A 23,859-nucleotide genomic window follows, 5' to 3' on the forward strand; every position below is an offset into this window, starting at 1 on the left:
AGATAGATATGAAAAATTATATTGAGTTACTACGTTTAGTAAAGCCAAACGCACTACTAGGTCTCTTTGTGAAGCTTTTCTGTTATTTACATGATGATCTCATACCTGTTCTTTTTTCTGTTGAGTTTTTTTTTTTTACATTATTAATTTTATTTATTTATTTATTTTTACCTGTATTATTATTTATATGATACTGTATATATTCTATTTATTTTTTGTAGTTTATATTTGTTCAGTACCTTTATATTATATGTTGGAAATCAATAATAAAAAAATAGCAATAAATACAAATAAATAAAGTCTGGAAGGGGAAACGTGGGAAGCACGCGGTCGTGACGCAGAACTCCCGCGACGGCGCAGCAGGAAACAGACGTCTGTTGAGCCAAGATGGCGTCCGTGATCCTTCAGTCCGGAGTGGGTTAGCATGAAACATGTCCGATTAAACCTCTTATGACACGGTCGGCTCTTATTAGTCGGAATAATTATTTTTATCGTCAAGAAGAGTCCAGCGGAGACGCGTTTAGACGCTGTGAGGTAAAGTAAACTGCTGTTTTTCGACAGTGAAAGCCAAGTGCAGCGATTAGCCGGTGCAGATCTGATAAATCGCTTTAAAATATCTACAAACCACAACAGCTACAGATTGTCTATTAATAACGACGCTATTTATAACCAGATTGCATCTCGTGCTGTTTATTTAGTGTGTTCTTGTACGTAACTGTCTCAAACGGTCAGTTTAATCAGATGACAGCCGAATTATTGCTTATATTTTCCATTTAACCTGTTTGAAGCATGTTTTGTGTGTCTTAAATGTCTTCAGCACACGTGATTCAGCATCATGGCAGGTTTATTTCCATCCTAAAGCTTGAATGACACGGCAGATCTCATAATCTGAGTCATAAAAACCGTGTTATTGATTATTACCGATTGGCACTGATAATATCTGATCAGTCACGTGTGATGAATTCAGGCAGATCATTAGTACAAAAGTGCATAAAATACACACAGATGTCATTTCTGACGCTTTGAATGTGCATTAGTGATCTGTCAGGTGTTAATGGAAGTAACCTAGTTTTTCTAATTGTTTCGAGTAATTATTATCTTGTCGTCAGTGTGTTTGTTTCGGTTTAAACATGTAATTTCTGGTGTTTGATCTTGAGTCACTTCCTCCTGTGTTGAGGACAGATGTTCCTCTTTTCCCCGAGGCCTGAACGTGCCCTGAATTAAGAAACACTCTACTCTTGGTTAATTGTGTTTGCTTTAGGGAACTGGTTCACTGCAATATTAACTGTGTCAGTGCACTTAACTGTGTGTCTGTGTATCTGTGCGTGTGTGTGTGTGTGTCTGTATCTGTGCGTGCGTGTGTGTGTGTGTGTGTGTGTCTGTGTATCTGTGCGTGCGTGTGTGTGCGTGTGTGTGTCTGTGTATCTGTGTGTCTGTGCGTGTGTCTGTGTGTCTGTGCGTGTGTCTGTATCTGTGTGTCTGTGCGTGTGTCTGTATCTGTGCGTGTGTCTGTGCGTGTCTGTGTACGCGTGTGTGTGTGTGTGTGTGTGTGTGTGTGAGTGAGTGTGTGTGAGTGTGAGTGTGTGTACGTGTGTCTGTGCATGTCTGTGTACGTGTGTGTGTGTGTGTGTGTGAGTGAGAGTGTGTGAGTGTCTGTGCGTGTGTCTGTGCGTGTCTGTGTATCTGTGCGTGTCTGTGCGTGTGTCTGTGCGTGTCTGTATCTGTGTGTGTGTGTGTGTGTGTGTGTGTGTGTGTGTGTGTGTGTGTGTGTGCAGGAGCAGATGGCGGGACGTAGAGTCGAGTGTTTGTGGAAACGTCACGTCGTGGAGCAGCTGAAGCAGAGAGACCGAGTTCAGCGTCAGGCCTTCGAGGAAATCATACACCAGTGTAAGACACACTTATTTATTTAGTTATTTATTTGTTTTGTTTTGTTTATTTACTTAGGTATGGTTATGTGAGCTGGAATTGATTTTGTTATTATTATTATTATTATTGTTATTAATAATAATACTAATAATAGATTATTTTAACTTGTTTGTTTGTTGCTGACACGTTATTGCATTGATTGCAAATTGATAAGAAATTAATAATTAAAAAAATTCATTCTTGTAAATCTAAGATCTTTCTATTAAAGATTAACAGTATCTAAAAAAAAATTTGATTTGGATTGACAATCAAAAGTCTAAATTGTACATGCCTTCTTTACCACTAAATATTAAATATTTAAATACTAATTTGTAAAAAAAAAAATTAATAATAATTACATTTTCCAAGAACAACAAAAAAAAAAGTGTTTTATAATATTTCAATATGTGCTTTCTGATGTCCTAAACGAAAAATAACAATAATATAATATATTAACACTTCTATATTATCTTCTTTTAAATTATTTTCCTGTCGGATATTATTTCAATATACAATTTCTGTTTCTCTTTGTCTCCAGATAACCGGTTGTTAGAGAAGTCTGATCTTCAGGTTGTTTTTTCTGAACGTCTCCAGACCGAGAAATATGAGCAACAGAACAGACACGACCTCAGGTGCTCATGGGAAAACTTTCTCCATCAGCTCTGACTTAGACTATGTAATCTAGATCTCTCTGTGTGAGATATTGAGCTTATTGACATCTTTTGTAATCCGTTGTTACATTAAGGAGAGGAAATAACGTGTAGAGAGAAGAACATTACGTGAAGAGGAAACCAATTATGAATTGTTGCATTATGAATACAAGAAAGTAACATGATGTATGTGTGTGTGTGTGTGTGTGTGTGTAGTCCGGGCGTCGAGGGCGGCCGCAGTGATTCCCTGCAGCAGGAAATGGCTCAGATGAGAATCAAACATCAAGAGGAGCTGACAGAGCTGCACAAGAAACGAGGAGAGGTGAACATCAGCTCTGCTGAACTATTACTGTTATGACAGCACTTAGACTCACATTTACATTTCAACACCTGTTCAGTATTCAGCAGCTTGACCCTTCCGAGTCATTCGACTAGTTTTACATTCCTTGTCTTGTGACTCGAGTATGAGTGTGTTTAGATTTGATTTTGAAGTAGCATCTTAATAGCTCACTGCTTAAACTTCAACAGCAGTAATAGCATTAGAATCGGTAAGTTTATGATTCACTGATGTGAATCAATTCAAACTGTCCATTTCATGAAATCAATTCAGTACTCATATTTAAAGATTAATTTGAATTATCACACAAATTTTTTCCCTGTGTGGCATTTTTTTGAGTTTTAAACTGTTTTAGTAAAAACAGATTTAGGTAAATATTGCTGTATTATTATATGTATATAAATGAAAGTGATTCAAATAATTGTTTTTTGTTTATTTTAAAAACAAATCCGTGTGGGAAACAGGTTATTATAATTAACTAAAACCATTAAAAAAAAAAGTGTTACTTAAAATAATAAAATAAATTTTATTTAATTTGAAATAAAATAAATTTTAACTTAGTCAATATTTCTATTTTTAATTTAGTTGACTTTGAAGTACTAAAATAACAAAAATTAATAAATAAAAAAATGTATGTGTATTTAAAAAATACTAATAAAATGACAAAAACACATGACAAAATGACTAAAACTTTAGCTAAAATTAAAGTGAAAACAGATTTTCTCCCCTAATTATTAAAGAAAATATAACTAAGCAGTTGGCCACTGTTATTTTAGTATTATTTATATGCTATTTTAATATATATTAATATTTTGAATTAGCTTTTATATTTTCAGTTTTGATGTTAATTTAGTTTAAATTAATAATTTTATGTGCTTTTGTCATTTTTATTAGGTTTTGTTTTTTTATGATTCTATTTTTTTTTTATAAAAACTAATAAAAATGACAAACATACAACAAAATTAAAACTTTAACTCAAAATATAGTGAAAACAGGAAATATAAAAATAAATTAATTCAAAATATGAATAAAAACACAACAACTATAGTATCAATGATACTAAAATAGCACTGGTGGGAAAACCTGCTAATAAAAATCTAATTTCTTTGTGTTTTTGCAGTTGGCCCAGAGCGTGATTGAACTAAACAACCAGATTCAGCAGAAAGACAAAGAGATCCAGAGTAATGAAGCCAAGTGAGTTCAGTGCGTGTGCTTTATGAATCTGATTGAGATCAGCGTGTGTGACGGTTTCACGTGTGTGTTTGGTCAGGATGCTGGAGTATCAGCAGCAGATCTCCCGTCTGGAAGGAGAGTGTCGTGAGCTGCGCAACTCTCTGTCCGATCTGGAACGAGCCAATCAGACGCTGCGAGACGAGTACGATGCCCTGCAGATCACGTTCAGCGCCCTGGAGGAGAAACTACGGAAAACCACAGAGGACAATCAGGAGCTGGTGACACGCTGGATGGCCGAGAAAGCGCAGGAGGCCAACAAACTCAACGCTGAGAACGAGAAGGACTCCAGGTCAGAAACACACACTATTCAACTAGGGGTGTGCGATATATATCGTCTGCGATAATATCGTAATTGTTGTTTTAACGATGTGCGATTTGACATTATCGAGTATTTTGCAAAAACCATTCAAAACACCCCTACAGAGCGCACGCATACATTACGTGAAGTCTAGACTAGTGCATGTGCGCATTTAGTGTGTTTTCTTTCTCTGCACGATTCAGTCTATTAAAATGCATTTAGAATGACCACAAATTCAAGACATGATGGCAGAAAATTTATATATTTATACCACTTCATATAGTTATTCAATTGAGTTTTACGTTTAATATATCAAAACATTATTTATGCATTTGTAATTGCAGGTTAAATGCATTCATCTCTTGCATTAAACAAAATGTGTGTAAATGCATCTAAACGCCACTTCAGATGCAGCTTCTGTGTTGATTTAATGTGCTCGGTAACAGCCCAAATGTCTTATTATTCTAATTCACTGATTAAATGTAAGAATTTGACTCAAAAGATAATGGACACTTTTAGAAAAAATGACTTTATAAAGGTAAAAATGCCCATAAAAGGCAAAAATCAGTTTAAACTTTTTGGAAAAGATTAATTTCTATCATTATGAACTGACCACCACACAGAATATGAAGAATATTAAAAACATTAGGAGTCTTCGGAAAGTCCTTAAGGTACCAGCACAATAACACACTCAGCAAAATATCGTCTAGTTATCGATAAAATCACAGAAAATATAGAGATATAATTTTTTGTCAATATCGCATACCCCTATATTCAACTCGAGTTTGAACCTGAAATACTATTTGTGCTTCTAAAATACCCTTTCTTTTGTACGACCTTTAAGTTCATCATGCGTGTAAACGACGTCGTTAACGGCTCGTTTGTGTGTGAGCTGAACACTCTCGATCTCGCTGATTAAATCGATCAGTCGTTAAGAGTCGTTTAAAAACAATGGAAATGCGTGATTGGCCGCCACCCGTCAGTTTCTGACCATCTATGCTGAAAAAAGGGGCTCGTTTCCTGACCCTCCGTGCAGAAATGAGCTCATTATGATTCTCCTCGTGATTGGTTGTTTGAAACAGGCTGGGAGGTTCAGTAGAGTTTAAATGTGTGTGTAAAGTGTGTTTAACGCACTGATATCCTTGCAGGCGCAGACAAGCGAAGCTTCAGAAGGAACTGGCGGACGCAGCGAAGGAACCTCTTCCCATAGACCCGTGAGTTTGTGTTTAGAAATATGTCTACTAGGTACAGTGAAACATATTGTTTTGGACTGTCCCGGTTTTAATGCAAGTAGAAGCTCTTTTATGAAGTTGGTTCACTTAAGAACTGAAAAGGTTTTAGAATTTTTATCATATGTTAATTTAAAAAATCTTTTGTAATATTACTTGCTGTGTTTGCGTGGTTTTTATTGTGTTTATGTGATATTTGCATTTTTGTAATTGAGTTTTTGCCATGAAAATAAATACAATTATACAATTTACAATAATGGAGATTTCTATAGTGTAAACACTCTTTGTGCGCACACTCTTTTTAAAATGATAAACATTTGTATCCATTAGTGTTATTTGTATACCATTGTCGTATTTATTAATTTTGAATTAGCTTTTAATTTTACATTTTCAGTTTTAATTTTAGTTTTAGTAATTTTAAAAAAATATTTCTATTTAGCATTTATAATATTTTTTTCCATTTTAATTGTAGTAATTTTAGTACTTAAACTAATTTATTTCAGTTAGTTGTCAAAGCAGCATTTCTCATTTTAATTTAAGTGCTTTTCAATTTTCATTATAGTTTAATTTTTTTTTTTTGTTTGTTTCCATATTGCTATTAGCTTCATATTTCTATTTTTATTTCATTTTTAATTATTTTTGTACTTGGTTATTTTCCAAAGCAGCATTTTTTATTTTTTTATTTAAGTGTTTTACGTTTAAGTTTTTCATCTAATATTTATATTTTATTTTAGCTTTATTTCAATTACCAATTTTTTAAATAGTTTTACTTCACAATAACAACACAGGTCTAGTAGTCAAATACCTGTCATAGATATTATATTTTACGTTAATATTTACTCATTTGATTTGAATCTTTGGGGGTAGTTTTTGCCGTTTATGAGGGCATATCAAAATACAATGTATCATCCATTTATGTCAAATATTATTTAATAGGTATGAATTCAAGCCCTGGTTAATTTCTGTAGCTTTTGGGAATCCTGTTAAATCATTCTGAAATCCCACTGGATGCTGTTTTCTGATTGGTCTAGAGATGATGACATCGAAGTTCTCTCAGAGGATGCTGTGAAGGGAACGGGTGAAACGTCACCGAGCAGACAGACCAGTCGTGCACCCAGGTAAACACACACACACACACACACACACAGAGTTACAGATTTCACAACTCATGCTCTTCAGTGAATGCAGTAACTGATGCTGTGTGTCTGTTTCTCAGTAGACGAGTGTCTCAGCCTCCTCCTCCTGCTGGACTGCTGGATTCCTTCTCTAATATCTTTGGGTATGTTTCAGTCTGTGTGTATGGGCACAAATGTTTCTTTTCTTCTTCATTTTGCACACAAAACTTGTCTAGAACATCTCCAGGTCATATTTAAGCTCAAAATCTAAAGCAAAACTTGTCATGGAGTGACGCAAAACATCGTAATGATCCTATAATGTGCAAAAAACATTTCTTATTTTGGCCTGGACATGTTTTTGTAAATCTCTTATGTGTGTGTGAGTGTGTGTGTGTGTGTGAATGTGTGTGTGTGTGTGTGTGTGTGTCTCATTCTACACTCTCTCTGTGTCTGCAGCTTGTCTGATTCTGTCCAACCTGGTTTCGTCCCATCTGACTCCAGGTGATACACACTGTGGTGTCAGGATGTGTGTGTGTGTGTGTGAGAGCGATTCTGTGCTGATGTGAACCCTGAAGCATGCTAACAGAATTATATTTCAGAAGGGCTGTGAAAGGGATTGTGGGTAACTGCTCTCAATGCTTCCTGTTCCTCGTATACGTGTCATTTCCTGCAGGTGTTTGCTGTGTTTTGGATCTATTTGTGATGTTTGCAGGCTGCCCGTTGCTCTGTGTGTAGTTGTGTGTGAGTTTTGGCTGTGTGGGTGATTTGCCAGGTGAAACTAGGAGCTGGGAGACATTTCTATAAATTTTATATTGGTTTTGCATTCACTGATTGAGGGAATTATATTAGGAATGATCTGATAATGTCTGGTTTAATTGTGCATTTATCCAGTAATTATATATAGTCAATTATAAGGTTTCCAGTGTGGCACCTGAAGCTCAAAAAATTTGCTTTACAATCAATGCAAATATATATATATATTTATATGTATATATATACTTGTATCTTACATGTTACACACACACAACTCATATAAATCACAATTAAATGTGTATATTTTTATTTATTTGAATTTTACATGAGTTGTCAATTTGTTTGTCTTTAGCCTTTTACATGTGTCATTAAATCTCATTATCAAATTTTAAAAATAGTTTATTTGTGTGTATTTTATGCATATTGTCATTTAAAAATATATGTAGTTAACATTTATTTTAGATGTCTCAATTAAATTGCAATTTACATGAGTTCTCAAAGTTTTCCTTCTAATTATTTTTAAAGCACATCAAAATATATGGACATCGCTATTTATCAATTTTATACACGTATCATAATTTATGAAACTTAAATATATATTTTTTCTTATTTAGAATTGAATTTTTAAATCTAGACAGATAAGCATTTTTAGTTTGTATTTTACGCACATTCTAATCTATAAAAATGAAATATAATTTTAAATATCACTATCATCACCCACCCTGCATAGATTTGAGTTTGCTTTTGAAGTGTTTTATTTGCATCAGTTTTGTTTCTGTCAAAGAGGCGAGTTTTACATTTCACCTCAAATATTGCCATGCTATAATCAATGTTACAGAAGCAGTCATGCAGTTATACCAGCTTCAGTCCTCCAGCTTCAATTACCCTCTTTATGAAGATGACATGTTTTGCAAGAAACATGTGACCCTGGAGCACAAAATCAGTCATAAGGGTCAATTTTTCGAAATTGAGATTTCTACATCCTCTGAAAGCTGAATAAATAATAGTTCCATTGATGTATGGTTTGTTAGGATCGGACAATATTTTTCAATTTGAAAATCTGGAATCTGAGGGTGCAAAAAAAATCTAAATATTGAGAAAATCATCTTTAAAGTTGTCCAAATGAAGTTCTTAGCAATGCATATTACTAATCAAAAATTAAGTTTTGCTATATCTACGATAGGAAATTTACTAAATATCTTCATGGAACATGAGCTTTACTTAATATCCTAATGATTTTTGGCATAAAAGAAAAATCTATAATTTTGAGCCATACAATGTATTGTTGGCTATTGCTACAAATATACCCCAGCGACCTAACACTGCTTTTGTGCTCCAGGGTCACACATGAGAGCGTAAGATAATCCAGTATGACTTCAGCTCAGCCCGTGTGACACATGCGCTTTCTTTCCCTCAGAAGGCGTCGCTCGGTGAACTCGTTCGGCTCGTCTCCTGAAAGCGCTGAGGTGCCGTCGGCCTGCGCTGATGTCCGAGTTCCCTCCACTGCGCTGCACGTCTTTGTGAGTGTCACTTTCATTCGTTCTCTTTCATGCATCCTTCACTTCTGATCTGCAGAGGTTAGGGTTTAAAGGTCAGTGATGTGATTTAAAAGGTCTGATATCCAGGTCTCCTCCCAGTCCGGCCGCCCCTCCCAGCAGCCCCTCTTGATTATTTCCCAGCATGCTCTAGTTGTGCATTGCTGGTTCGAGGTGGCGGCTGATACTTTGGACGTTTTTGCTGAATCAGAGTCTTTTAGAGAACCGATTGTGACCTCGACAGCAGCGTCCAACAGAAGGACAACAAAAAGGAGGGCCAGACGGGAGGAGAACGTTAAACTGGGGCATGATCTCAAGTTTTCAAGCTGAGACCTTTAAAACAAGCTCAAAACAGGAGAAAACCTTGTTTATTTGACTAATTTTGCTTTAGACTGGGAGCAAGTGATTTGGTTGAATTTCCATCTCATTTTCAGTCGTAAAGATCATGTTCCATGAAGATATTTAGTAAATTTCCTTCTGTAAATATATCAAAACTTAATTTTTGATGAGTAATATGCATCACTAAGAACTTCATTTGGACAACTTTAAAGATGATTTTCTCAATATTTAGATTTTTTTTGCACCTTCAGATTCCAGATTCCAACCCTAACAAACCATACATCAATGGAAAGCTTATTTATTCAGCTTTCAGAGGATGTAGAAATCTCAATTTCAAAAAATTGACCCTTATGACTGGTTTTGTGCTCCAGGGTCACATGTGTGTTTTGGAAAGGCTGTACAGATTTTGTCTCGACCTTTATGTTGGGCTCATATTGACTCCCTCATTGGTTTCCATGCAATTTGCCAAAAATCATTTCACAAAAAAATAAGGAAATATTTGTATTTTGTGTGTGTGTGTGCAGTTAATTTAGAACATAAAAATAGGTGGGTCAAATTGACCCCTATAAATTTATTAAAATTTGAAAATGTGAAATAACAAATGAAAAAGGACAAACTGTTTTATGCATGAATTATCATTAAAATATATGTGTAGTATATATTGTATATGTGTGGATTTATTTTTAATTTTTAAATTGAATTGCAATTTACATATCTCAAATAAAATTAGTTTTTAAATCACATTCTCAAAATATATTGATATCACTATTTATAATTTAATAGATTGTCTGTATTTTGCACACACATTACAATTTATAAATTAAAAGGCAGCCTGTTTGATTTGAGTCTCTAAAAGCAGAACCGTAAAACTCATAATCTTCCTCGAGTGATTGTGTTGGTGTGTTTGTGTGTAGGACGCCCACGATGGAGAAGTGAACGCCGTGAGGTTCAGTCCCGGTTCCCGTCTGCTTGCCACGGGAGGAATGGACCGCAGGGTGAAGCTCTGGGAGGTCGTTTCTGGTACTGTACACCTGTATTATCATTCACCGCTTCATCAGGGTTCAGAGGTCAGTGATGAGATGTAAAAGGTCTGAAGCCTTCGTCTCCTTCCAGTCCTCCCGTCCCTCCCAGCAGCCTCGGCTCATTTTGTCCAGCTTGCTCTAGTCGTGCATCGCTGGTTGGAGGAGGCGGCTGATATTATGGACGTTTCTGCTGTATATGTAGAGTCTTTTCGAGAATAAGACGACTTGATAACAGCAGCGTCAAACAGAAGCACGACACACAGGAGGGCCGGACTGAAGACAGGCTCATGATCTCAAGTTTTCAAGCTGAGACCTTCAGTCGTTTCAAAGAGGAAGTCGGCCGAATTGTGCATTATGCCAGCTCAGTTTCACAAGGTTTAATGAAACCACTGCAGAATTTCTGTTTCCTCCTGAAGCAAAGATTCAGTAGATGTTCAGGTTTGTCCGTGGGAGGTTTTAAAAGCTTTTTTTTGTTTCTCCAGGGCGATGTGAACCTAAAGGTGTGCTGACGGGCAGTAATGCTGGAATCACCAGCATAGAGTTTGATAGTGCGGTGAGTTATTCTGTCTACTTTACTATTAACACTACATCTTTAAATAAGGATACACCTGCTGATAAAAGAAAAGAATATCTGATACGACAACCTAGGGCTCTATGGTTTCCCTAATGCAGACGGAATCAAGGAAATCCATCATTTGCGGATGAAATTTACTATATAATTGGTGGATTTTTGGATGAATAAATCAATTTGAGAGTTCACAAGCATTTCACCTTTTTATTTCATAAAAACTGTCCTCAAATACACACTAAAACTCTTAAGTTCTTCACTGCGAGATTGATTATTGTAAAAAATAGACAAGCTAAATATAAATTTTAATTTTTTGAATGAATATTAATTAATTTAATATTACATTAATATTTGATTAACATTTAATTAACGTTATATATTGGTTCATTTTACACTTTTCAACAGGTTTCGATTTTAAATGCATCAGGATTTTTTACGAGAATTGTAAAAATTACAAACTAAATATTAACCTTAATTTATTTAATTAAATATTAATTACATTATTATTACATTACTATTTAATATTTAACTCTTTAAGTTCTTCACTACAAGCCAGCAAATTAAAAGTTTGGTTTAACGCGATGTTAAGACATTTTTACTATAAAATAAAAGAAAAAATAAAGAAAAAAATAACAAATAATAAAAAAAAGAATTTTAAAAGAATTTTTGAATTACATTTTAGAAGATGAAATTGTTAAAGTTTTATGAATTCAATTGATTAGACGTGATATTTGATTATTAAAAGTTATGTGACTCTTTAAAACAGAACCCAGAAAAATAAATTAGAAAACACGGTATTTGGGGAAAAAATTTAAATGCCCTAAAGACCTCATGAAATGATTGGACAATTGCAGATTCTCCATATTTTCGAGTATTGTTACTGGAAAATATCCTTAAAGTCAAAATTCTGAAGACCTTTTTTTAGCAAATGCATGTTATTGATCTTATTGTGATCGATTCAACATGCGTATATGCATACGTACAATTTTTAAGATGGTCTTTGACCTCGTAATTTTTCATTTCAATTCACAACAAAACCATGATTTGTTGCTAAGTATATCTCGTCGGATACAGTCATTGTTTATAATATCGGCTAAGGGGACATTTTCATTCAAGAGAGCATTTGCAAAACATACAAAACATTTACATTTATTAATTCAGCAGCTGCTTTATGGCAGTGATCCTCAAATCTGGCCCATGAGATCCACTTTCCTGCAGAGTTTAGCTCTAACCCTAATCAAACACACCTGAGCATGCTAATCAATGTCTTCAGGATCATTAAAAAAAAAAGGTAGCTGAGTTTGATCAGGGTTGGAGCTAAACTCTGCAGCGCATTGGCCCTCCAGAGCAAGATTTGAGAAACCCTGCTTTATGGTGTGAACACACAAAATGCATATGAATCCATTTAAATGCATGTATCTGCTAAATGTTTCTTTTGTCTCAGGAGTTCACTGTCATGTATAGATAAAAAGCCACAAAAACCCAATTGAATTAATAGGGTCTTAATTTCAGACCGTCAGTCTACACATAACGTGAGCTATATGTAATGCATATCTTCAGCCAATGATGAACACAAATGAAAGTGAGGTGTGTTTTTACTGTGGTGACTGACAGCAGTGTGTTTGTGCTCTGCAGGGCTCGTATCTACTGGCTGCGTCGAATGATTTCGCCAGCAGAATCTGGACTGTTGATGACTACAGACTGCGGGTGAGCATTTCACTGAAAACACAGCCATGCACGCATGTTAGCTTGACTCCAGCAACTGTTTTAGTCTAAACGCATATTTAGCTGTAAATGTTACAAAGGTTTTCAGTCATATTGACAATAAAATATTTCTTATTGTTCATGCATTTAATTATTGATGGTTTCAGTGTTTGTTTTTTTTAATGCATCAGAAATAATCAAACATTACATCCATGCAAGTTTTGCTTGCTTTAAAAAAATAAAAATAAAAATGCAGCTGCAGCAAACTTCAAGTTTGAATTATTGGGTCAAAGGTCAGTGATGTGATGTAAAAGGTCTGATGTCCAGCTCTTCTTCCAGTCTCCTCGTCCCTCCCAGCCGGCCCTACTAATACTCCCAGCATGCTCTAGTTGTGCAGCCCTGGTTTGATGTGGCGGCTGATATAATGGATGTTTCTGCTGCATACGAGTCTTTTTGAGAGGAACCAGTGAGACTCTGACAGAAACATCCCACAGAAACATGACACACAGGAGGGCTGGACTGAAGGAGGCTGGTCAGCTGATCTCAAAAATCATTCTGAGACCTGAATCTGTGCTGAACTGAATCTCATTTGCTACTAGAAACCACACACCTTAAGTTTTCCATTCATTGTATTTGTCTTTTCCCAAAGCACACACTCACAGGGCACAGCGGGAAGGTTTTATCCGCTCGGTTTCTCCTCGATAACGCTCGGATCGTCTCCGGCAGCTACGACCGAACGCTCAAGCTCTGGGACTTACGCAGCAAAGTCTGTAAGAGACCTTAGTAGTTATACTTCTTCTTAAGTGCACTGTCTGTGAGTGAGATGCAAAACGGTGCCTTTTGTCCTTTTGCTTGACTTTCAGAAAACGTTGTTTGTCCATTTTTGTGTTCTGTTGCAAACTACATATTAATATTACAAATATTAACATTAATTCATATTTAATTAATTGAATTGGTGTTAATTAAATATTAAATATTATTTCTCAATTAAATATTTATTTTTATATATATATAAAAAAAATTCTATATATATATATATATATATAATTATTTTTTTTTTATTATTATTATTTTTTTTTTTTTAAATAATATTTAAGTTTTTCAACTTTTCAACAGGTTTTAACTTTAAATGCACCAGGATTTCTAGTGATTTTTGTAAAAAAAAAAAAAAATTTTTTTATTAAATATTACATTAATATTTGATTTAACATTAGATATTAGTTCATTTTCAACAGGTTACAACTTTAAATGGATCAGGGTTTCTAATGAGATTTGTAAAAATTACATACTAAATATTAATTTAATTACATTAATATTTAATTCATATTAAATATTAGTTCATTGTTTTAATTTGTTTAATTATTTTTAAATATCAATTTTGTTTAATATTAAATTAATACTTAATTCAAATTTAAAATTTAATTAAATATTACATTAATATTTGATTTAACATTAGATATTAGTTCATTTTCAACAGGTTACAACTTTAAATGGATCAGGGTTTCTAATGAGATTTGTAAAAATTACATACTAAATATTAATTTAATTACATTAATATTTAATTCATATTAAATATTAGTTCATTGTTTTAATTTGTTTAATTATTTTTAAATATCAATTTTGTTTAATATTAAATTAATACTTAATTCAAATTTAATTAACATTAAATATTAGTTCGTTTTTTTCTACTTTTCAACAACTTTTTCAATGAGAATTGTAAAAGTTGACTTTATTCATATTTAAGTTCATTTTAATTACATTAGTATTTAATTCATATTAAATTTTAGTTTATTTTTGTTTACTTCCTACAGAAACAGACTAAACTAAAATGTGAAAAAGTAGCTAGTTTTAAAAACGAAAGTTTTCTGGTAGTTGACGGTTTATTGAACAGTTATTTCTCTGAATTTGTACTCATGGAAATTGCTGGTTGCTTTTAATTATCTTGAAGTATCAGCCTAATAAGACTCTCTTTCTCAGGCATGAAGACGGTGTTTGCTGGTTCTAGCTGTAATGACATCGTCTGCACGGAGCAGTGTGTGATGAGCGGACACTTCGATAAGAAAGTTCGTTTCTGGGACATCAGGTGAGTCGGGATTTGACTGGAGAAGACGTAGAGTTAGGCTGCAATGCTCAGATACTTCTGTCTCAGTCACTAATATTTCTGGTGTTTAGGGCGGAGAGTATCGTGCATGAGCTGGAGTTGCTGGGACGCGTTACCTCTTTGGACCTCAATCACGACCGGACCGAGCTGCTGAGCTGCTCTCGTGACGACCTGGTGAAGATCATCGATCTGCGCAGTAATGCAGTGCGACAGACGTTTGAGTGCGTTGCTCACACCTTTTTTACTTTGTGTAATAGTTTATCTGTTTGTTGTACATTACTGTTTGGTATTCCAACTTAAAATGTGACCCGGGAGCACAAAACCAGTCATAAGGGTACATTTTTATTTATACATCATCTGAAAGCTGAATAAATAATAGTTCCATTGATGTATGGTTTGTTAGGATCGGACAACATTTGGCTGAGATACAACTATTTGAAAATCTGGAATCTGAGGATGCAAAAAAATCTAAATATTGAGAAAATCATCTTTAAAGTTGTCCAAATTAAGTTCTTAGCAATGCATATTACTAATCAAAAATGAAGTTTTGATATATTTACGGTTGGAAATTTACTAAATATCTTCATGGAACATGATCTTTACTTAATATCCTAATGATTTTTGGCATAAAAGAGATAATTTTGACCCATACAATGTATTGTTGGCTATTGCTACAAATATACCCCAGCGACTTAAGACTGTTTTTGTGCTCCAGGGTCACATATGCATTGAGATTTCTAATCAAAATGCTCATTTTTGTTTTTCTGCAGTGCTCAAGGTTTCAAGTGTGGTTCAGACTTCACCAGGGTCACGTTCAGGTGAGAGCAGTGAAGTGCATGAGTTTGTTTTTCATACACATTTTTTAAAATTGACTATTTAGTGGGTTTCCTGACTGATTAGCTGACTCGTTGTTCTTGAGGAAATCCTGTCTAATTAGGCTGGTTTGGGTCATTTGAACTATACAGGTGTGTTTCTAATAACATGTATATGGATGCTAGGCACAAATCCTCAATTATTAATACATATTCAATTAATAAATAGGCTAAAATCATTCAAACGGTTAATACTGTAGGTCAGGGGTTCCCAAACTTTTAGTCAGCTGAAGGCCATAGACGTAAAGTATTTACTTGAAGCCTCGCAAAAATGTAAATTAATATTTCAATAATTTAACAACACATATTCATGGTTCTCTGATGCCAGTTAATGGTCACATGACATGCAAGTAAACAGATAAAATATATTTTTTAATTGTTTTTGTTTTTATGTGGCTACACGAAAAAATTATTACTGTCAAATATTGCGATTTGAGCGGTTATTATTATTATATTATAATTTATTACTTAAATACTCTAATTGTAAAAAATAAATAACAGAAATATATGATGTTAATTACAGTTGTACTATAAACAAATGAATATGTGATGATGATGATATTTTTTAATAATATTGTTAATAAAGTATAGTTGAAGTATTTATGTATTAAATTCTTTAGTTTCAAATATTCAAACCTACAAGCTTTTTACATTTCAAATCCTTGAGCTTTTATTTTAGCGGATTGTTGGTTATTTATGTTAACATTACATTTGATTGAATTAATTAGCTTTTCATCGACTCATAAAGCTCGTTAATCACCTGACTGCATCTGTAGTGCACATGTTTGAGCTCTGAGTGTTTGCGATTTCAGTCCTGATGGAAGTTACGTGGCGGCCGGTTCTGCAGACGGCGTTCTGTACATTTGGAACGTTCTGACGGGGAAACTAGACAAAACCCTTGATAAGGGTCACAGGTGAGCAGGACCACACACACACTCTCGCACGCACACACACACTCACACAGACACTCACAAACACACACACAGACACACTAACAGTCACAGACACACAAACAAACACACACACACAGACACACGCACGCACACATGCACTCGTGCACATGCAGTCACTCTCACGCACACACAGACACACACACACACACACTCACACAGTCACAGACCTACAGACAAACAAACAGACACTCACACTCACATGCACACACACAGACGGACACACACACAGACTCGCACACACACTCACACTCACACAGACACACACACTCTCACAGACACACGCACACATGCACTCGTGCACATGCAGTCACTCTCACACACACACACGCACTCACACACGCGCAAGCACAAACTCACACACACACACAGGCTGTATTTAGAATGGAATACTAGTGTACATCTCACTGCATTCTGTGCAGAGTATTCTATATATATATATATATATATATACTAGTTGTCTAGCACAAACACATGCACTCGTGCACATGCAGTCACTCTCACGCACACACAGACACACACACTCACACAGTCACAGACCTACAGACAAACAAACAGACACTCACACTCACATGCACACACACAGACAGACACACACACAGACTCGCACACACACTCACACTCACACAGACACACACACTCTCACAGACACACGCACACATGCACTCGTGCACATGCAGTCACTCTCACACACACACGCACTCACACACGCGCACGCACAAACTCACACACACACACAGGCTGTATTTAGAATGGAATACTAGTGTACATCTCACTGCATTCTGTGCAGAGTATTCTATATATATATATATATATATATACTAGTTGTCTAGTCTAGTTATAGTTCTTGTTATTGGTTCTGAAAATTTGCATTTTTTAAATTCAGTTTTTTGTAAGATTACTAAACTTTTGGTTTATTTATCACAGTGTTAATTGAAAATCTTAAGTGCATTGCATTGTGGGATACAATCACACTTTTCTGGTTGTATACTGCACATTTTAGGAAATGTAGAGGGTCATCTGGGTATTATTACATGTTTACAGCAAATTCACATACTCTTCACTGGAAAAAAGAAAATACTAAGGAAGGACAATTATTATTGCAGTTTGTATTTTCAAACGTTGAAGTCTTGCTAATATAGGACGTTTACGTCTAGAGACCATATTAACGTTTTGTGTATATGTACACTTCAAAAACAGTATGCATAGTATGCCATTCTGAACATACTTGTGTTTATGAATAATTTACAGCTGTACAAATGCATTTTCGCTAAACTTGGTCTTTCTGTCCTGTTTGTAGTTCTGCCATTAATTCGGTGTCCTGGTCTCCATCGGGCGCGTACGTGGCCAGTGTTGAGAAAGGCAGCAAGGCTGTGCTCTGGTCTGACATGTGAGCTCTGTTCCTCCGCAGTGATTGGTTGAGTGCTGCCCCGCCGGGATTGGATGAAACGGACTGTAAAGACAGAAAGAAAGTGAGCCCACCCTCACGTCCCACTGTCCTCTTGAACTACCTTTCCCACAATGCCGTCTGTTCGGCTGTCTGTGTATGTGTGATCGGACAGCACCGCACACGTATTATACATATTTATATCAGCTTTCATGTACTGTCTGTCTCACACACTCGATGTGAGATGATGGAGATTACGCAAGTGACTCTCACTGTCCTACATGACTCTTACTGCTTATTTTAACACTGCTTTAAAATAGTGTGTGTGTTTGTGTGTGTTTACGGTCAGAGTTTATGCTTTGGTTTTACAGATACAGGCCATTAAGCTGAGTGTGAGAGTGTGAGAGTGTGAGAGTGTGAGAGTGTGAGAGTGTGAGAGTGTGAGAGTGTGAGAGTGTGAGAGTGTGTGTGTGTGTGTGAGTGAGTGAGTGAGAGTGAGAGTTTATGCTTTGATTTTACAGATACAGGCCATTAAGCTGAGTGTGAGAGAGTGAGAGTGTGAGAGTGAGAGTGTGAGTGTGAGAGTGTGAGTGTGAGAGAGAGAGTGTGAGAGAGAGAGTGTGGTTTTTGTATGTTGATGCTCTGATTATTATCACATTCAAACGAACATTTTTTTTTTGGCATGCATAAGAGATTAAAAAATATTTCCCACTATTCCTTCCTATAGTTGATATGTTTATTTTAATCAGCTGATTAATAGGTGTCAGTTCGGTAGAGGAAATGATTTATAAACCATAGTTATTTCTAGACACCTTATTTAATTTGACACAAATGAAAACGAGACTGTCTCACTTATTGTTTCAGCCAATCACAGCGCTCTTTGTCCTAAGCCCCTCCCCTCACATCCCAGATGAGCGTGTGCGTGTGATGAACGGGTGTAAAATGCATGCAGCGACGCAGAATGTGTGCGGTGAGAAGTGTGTGTGTGTTTTAGTGGAGAATGCTCTTTTGTTCTTTGCACACAAGCTCATATCCTGACAGCGTTTCCTCCGAGCATGACGTCTGTTTCAAATACTGTATCAAACTCGGAATTTTTTCAAAAAATGTAAGTATCAATATAATACATACACACATAGTAACTAGTTATAGTAGTTTCAATTTACTGTAAAGAAAACGCACTATATTTATTTTATTTTATATATAATAAATATTTTACATTTCAGGTTTTACTCTCAAATTGGTATAAAATTATAAAAAATTATAAAAAAAGTCATGTTCCAAATTTGAAGTTGATATGAAAAAAATTGAGGTTCCTGTGAGATTTTATTTAGGGCGTTTACTATTATAATCATATAATTACTAAATGTATTAGTAGAATATTATTAGGCTCCAGAAATATATGATTTATGATAATTAATAAAAGATTTGATAGAGAAAAAAGACAACAAAAAAGAGCGCCAAACGTCCGAAAACAAATATACAGTATAGTAGTAACTGTGGTCAAATCTATTATTATTATTATTATTATTATTTTGAATCAAGTGAGTCTGCAGTCAGTGTTAGAATTTTTATTAAAATCCTATAATTAATATATAATAGGAGGAGAAATAAATGTATATATAAATATGCCGTAGTAATTAGATACTTTATTATTATTATAGTTTATAACAAAGTGAGTCTACAGCCAATGTTTGAATTAAAATTATTCAAATTGGACTTTAGACGTCTTATAAATAACAAATATATAGTAGTAATCATGAAGATTATTATTATTGTTATAGCTTTTTATAAAGTGAATTTGCAGTCAGTAGTAGAATTTATTCAAATTGTAACATTAGACTTCATACAAATAACAAGTATTTCAAATTATAATTATTTTTATTTATTATTATTATTATTATAGTTTTTAATAAAGACGCAAAAGTGGAATTTTTTCAAAAAATGTAAGTATCAATATAATACATACACACATAGTAACTAGTTATAGTAGTTTCAATTTACTGTAAAGAAAACGCACTATATTTATTTTATTTTATATATAATAAATATTTTACATTTCAGGTTTTACTCTCAAATTGGTATAAAATTATAAAAAATTATAAAAAAAGTCATGTTCCAAATTTGAAGTTGATATGAAAAAAATTGAGGTTCCTGTGAGATTTTATTTAGGGCGTTTACTATTATAATCATATAATTACTAAATGTATTAGTAGAATATTATTAGGCTCCAGAAATATATGATTTATGATAATTAATAAAAGATTTGATAGAGAAAAAAGACAACAAAAAAGAGCGCCAAACGTCCCACAGGTGGGACGGTGACAGTTATTAAAATAGGACATTAGACATCTGAAAACAAATATACAGTATAGTAGTAACTGTGGTCAAATATATTATTATTATTATTATTATTTTGAATCAAGTGAGTCTGCAGTCAGTGTTAGAATTTTTATTAAAATCCTATAATTAATATATAATAGGAGGAGAAATAAATGTATATATAAATATGCCGTAGTAATTAGATACTTTATTATTATTATAGTTTATAACAAAGTGAGTCTACAGCCAATGTTTGAATTAAAATTATTCAAATTGGACTTTAGACGTCTTATAAATAACAAATATATAGTAGTAATCATGAAGATTATTATTATTGTTATAGCTTTTTATAAAGTGAATTTGCAGTCAGTAGTAGAATTTATTCAAATTGTAACATTAGACTTCATACAAATAACAAGTATTTCAAATTATAATTATTTTTATTTATTATTATTATTATTATAGTTTTTAATAAAGAGAATTAGATTTTAATATTAGATTTATTAAAATCTTATAACAAATATACAGTAATTATGTAGCTAGACGGTAGCTAGATATTATTATTATTATTAATTTATATTTATTATGGTTTTTAATAATGCGAGTCTGCAGTAGCATTAGAAATTGTATTAAAAGTGGACATTAGACATCATATAAATTACTAATATATTTAGTAATTATATGATTATAATAGTAAAGTTATTATAGATAATTAATATTAGAGTAATTAATGTAGTAACAGGCAAGCAAACATGTTGTTGTTCCTCTAGATTAGTGTCGTGAGTCATCGGCTCAGAGCTGAAACTGCGGAGGACTGTGTGTGATTATTTATAGATACATATTCACTACTCTTAATATTAGGATTTCAATATTTAGAATATTAACTGCTGACGAGGAATATGAATACACACAGCCTTCCTGCAGGGAAAACAAGAACTGATCAGACGCATATTTTGAATACAATGAAAGTCACTTTGGATAAAAGTATCTGCCAAATGCAGAAATGTAGGAAGTATTTTGTGATCATCATTGTTTCTGTTCCTGCTTTAGCAGACAGAATGAGTCCCAAACACGTCATCTACAAGAAACTCTCCAGAGACAAGTCTGTGAGTCTCTGTCCGTCTTTCGTTTCGTTGTGTGCTTCAGTTCTGTTTTGTGTAATTATATGTCTGTGTTGTGGACATGCCATAGGTTTAGTGTTAGTCACCAGTGATTGGTTAACGGTGTGTGATGTCACAGGTGGGCGTGTACATGGAAAAGCGGGATTTCGTGGATCACTGTGAGTTTGTTGATCCTGTCGGTGAGTTAAGCAGCCAATCACAGCTCACATGCAAATCACGGCTCTCAACGTGCGTCCACACCAGACTTTGATAGTAACAATGCAAAGTGACTATATGGGCAACAGGATATGATGGCATGCTTATTTTTGTATTATAGAAGTTCCAACTTCTGTTGTGCCAGCCGAACCCTAAAGTCCAACTTAATATTTCAATAATTTAACAAATAATGTGCCTATTTGTGGTTCTCTGGTGTCTTTTAATGGTCACGTGACATGTAGGTAAACAAATTTTTATTGTAATTTTATATATATATATATATATATATATATATATATATAATCATATAATCATTTTATTTTTTACAATCAATTATTAGCTTTTCATTAACTCATAAACCCCCAGTTTGGAAAAACACGTTTTAAGAAATGTGACCCTGGAGCACAAAACCAGTCATAAGGGTTAATAAATAATATTTCCATTGATGTATGGTTTGTTAGGATAGGACAATATTTGGCCGAGATACAACTATTTGAAAATCTGGAATCTGAGGGTGCAAAAAAATCTAAATATTGAGAAAATCATCTTTAAAGTTGTCTGAATGAAGTTCTTAGCGATGCATATTACTAATCAAAAATTTACTTCTGATATATTTACGGTAGGAAATGTACTAAATATCTTCACGGAACATGATCTTTACTTAATATCCTAATGATTTTTGGCATAAAAGAGAAATGTATAATTGTGACCCATACAATGTATTGTTGGCTATTGCTACAAATATCCCCCAGCGACTTAACACTGCTTTTGTGCTGCAGGGACACAAATAAATAATGAAATAATCTAATCAATTCCATTTACTCTACTGCAAAACTTTGAATTATTTTAACACCGTGAAGCCTGAGAAATGAAATAAGTCAGAAAAATCTTTTATTTAATTTTTTTATATGGAAGAAGTTAATTTAACCTTTAGACAAAATATTTTTAAAAAATCTTAAAATATGTTTTTTGTTGAGTATCATATTTGATCCATCATGCTTTTATGGCTCATGTAGTCTGATGTAGTGAGAATATAGAGGAAAAACAGCTCAGTTTTATTCAGAGACTCTCAAAATGAAAAAAAATATGCAATTTGGTGCAGATGCTGATATTTATATGATGAAATTCTGATGCTTGTGATGTAAATCAATGAGATCTTAATAACAGTATGGCAGATACTTATATAAAATGATCTAAATATCAGTCGCCGCTCTATATCTCCAATAATAAGATGAGATTGAAATGCTCCAAACATATAATGCAGTGATTGAGAGCTGAAGAAATAAAGGCTCCTCAGAAGATGTGAGATGTTCTGGAGGCTTGTGAAGATCATTCCTCCGCTGAGGAACAGTGAAAGTAAAGCTTCTGGAAACAAACGCTCCTCAAAAGATCCTGAGGATCAGATTTGAGACTCTAAAACATGATTGATGGAGAATCAAGTAAAGTTGAGCTGCTTCAGTCCAGCAAGTGTTCATCTGGAGATATTACTGCAGTTATTCTGACGCTTACTTGAAAGAAATCAGTCAAGCTTTGACACGAGAAGCTCCAGCTGAAGCTGGACATTTCTACAAGAGCTTTTACTTGACAAAAAAAAAACTCTCAATCAGACGACAGAAGACATGGAGGAGATTGAGTGTGACAGGTTAAACCGTAGAGTTTGATCATGTTGATCATTTAGAGGCCTTAATTTGCATGATACAGTAGACTTTATAGGGTTAAATGAATCTGATCTACTGATAGTCTCTCATGTGTGTGTCAGATGGTGTTGTGCTGATCGACCCCGAGCAGGTGAAAGGAAAGAAAGGTGAGACTCGTTCACAGACAGATGGCAGTGCGGAGCTGCTTTCACACCTGTGTGGATGAGTTAAAGTCTGTGTGTTCGTCTCCTCTAGTCTATGTCATGCTGTCCTGTATGTTCCGGTACGGTCGGGATGATATGGATGTGTTGGGGATGTGTGTGTGTGTGTGTGTGTGTATGTATATGTATATATATATATATATATATATATATATATAACTGAAATCATGGTATGTAACAATAACTATTGGATTGTTTCATTGAATACCTTAATAAAAAGATTTAAACACAGAATACATGCATATTAACAGTGTAAACATGAATTAGCCATGCGACCATATAATATGATTAAATGTTAATAAATTAAGTGTATCAGCAATCATAAATTTCTTAGAAATATATTTTACCTAGGTGACGAGGATCACTCA

At 34.2% G+C, this 23,859-nt stretch overlaps 2 protein-coding genes across 9 annotated transcripts in view; both read left to right on the plus strand.

Annotated features, from left to right (window-relative positions):
* Positions 1-333: 333 nt before the first annotated feature.
* On the plus strand, positions 334-18,610 carry LOC107551872 (autophagy-related protein 16-1-like). 8 transcript variants are annotated; one of them, XM_016233627.1, is made up of 20 exons: positions 334-534; positions 1,776-1,887; positions 2,444-2,537; positions 2,772-2,877; positions 4,013-4,086; positions 4,163-4,414; positions 5,572-5,637; positions 6,684-6,770; positions 6,869-6,931; positions 7,224-7,268; positions 8,938-9,040; positions 10,309-10,414; positions 10,899-10,969; positions 12,620-12,691; positions 13,338-13,458; positions 14,666-14,771; positions 14,861-15,010; positions 15,560-15,607; positions 16,474-16,575; positions 17,912-18,610. In XM_016233627.1, the coding sequence occupies exons 1-20, from the start codon at positions 451-453 to the stop codon at positions 18,003-18,005; spliced, it is 1,956 nt and encodes a 651-aa protein (XP_016089113.1). In that variant the 5' UTR covers positions 334-450; the 3' UTR covers positions 18,006-18,610. The 8 variants fall into 8 exon arrangements, with proteins under 8 accessions (XP_016089113.1, XP_016089115.1, XP_016089116.1 ...); XM_016233629.1 differs by having other exon boundaries at positions 8,941-9,040; XM_016233630.1 differs by having other exon boundaries at positions 6,872-6,931.
* A 2,765-nt stretch (positions 18,611-21,375) lies between these two features.
* The window catches only part of LOC107551860 (S-arrestin-like), a 9,408-nt gene continuing 6,924 nt past the window's right edge, over positions 21,376-23,859 (plus strand). Inside the window, exons 1-4 of the mRNA XM_016233616.1 lie at positions 21,376-21,423; positions 21,557-21,617; positions 23,393-23,437; positions 23,526-23,588. Of these exons, the coding sequence (XP_016089102.1) occupies positions 21,376-21,423; positions 21,557-21,617; positions 23,393-23,437; positions 23,526-23,588 (217 nt within the window). The remainder of the gene's footprint in view (positions 21,424-21,556; positions 21,618-23,392; positions 23,438-23,525; positions 23,589-23,859) is intronic.

This window comes from Sinocyclocheilus grahami, unplaced genomic scaffold (assembly GCF_001515645.1).
Source record: "Sinocyclocheilus grahami isolate Dianchi unplaced genomic scaffold, SAMN03320097.WGS_v1.1 scaffold436.1, whole genome shotgun sequence".
Lineage (NCBI taxonomy): Eukaryota > Metazoa > Chordata > Actinopteri > Cypriniformes > Cyprinidae > Sinocyclocheilus > Sinocyclocheilus grahami.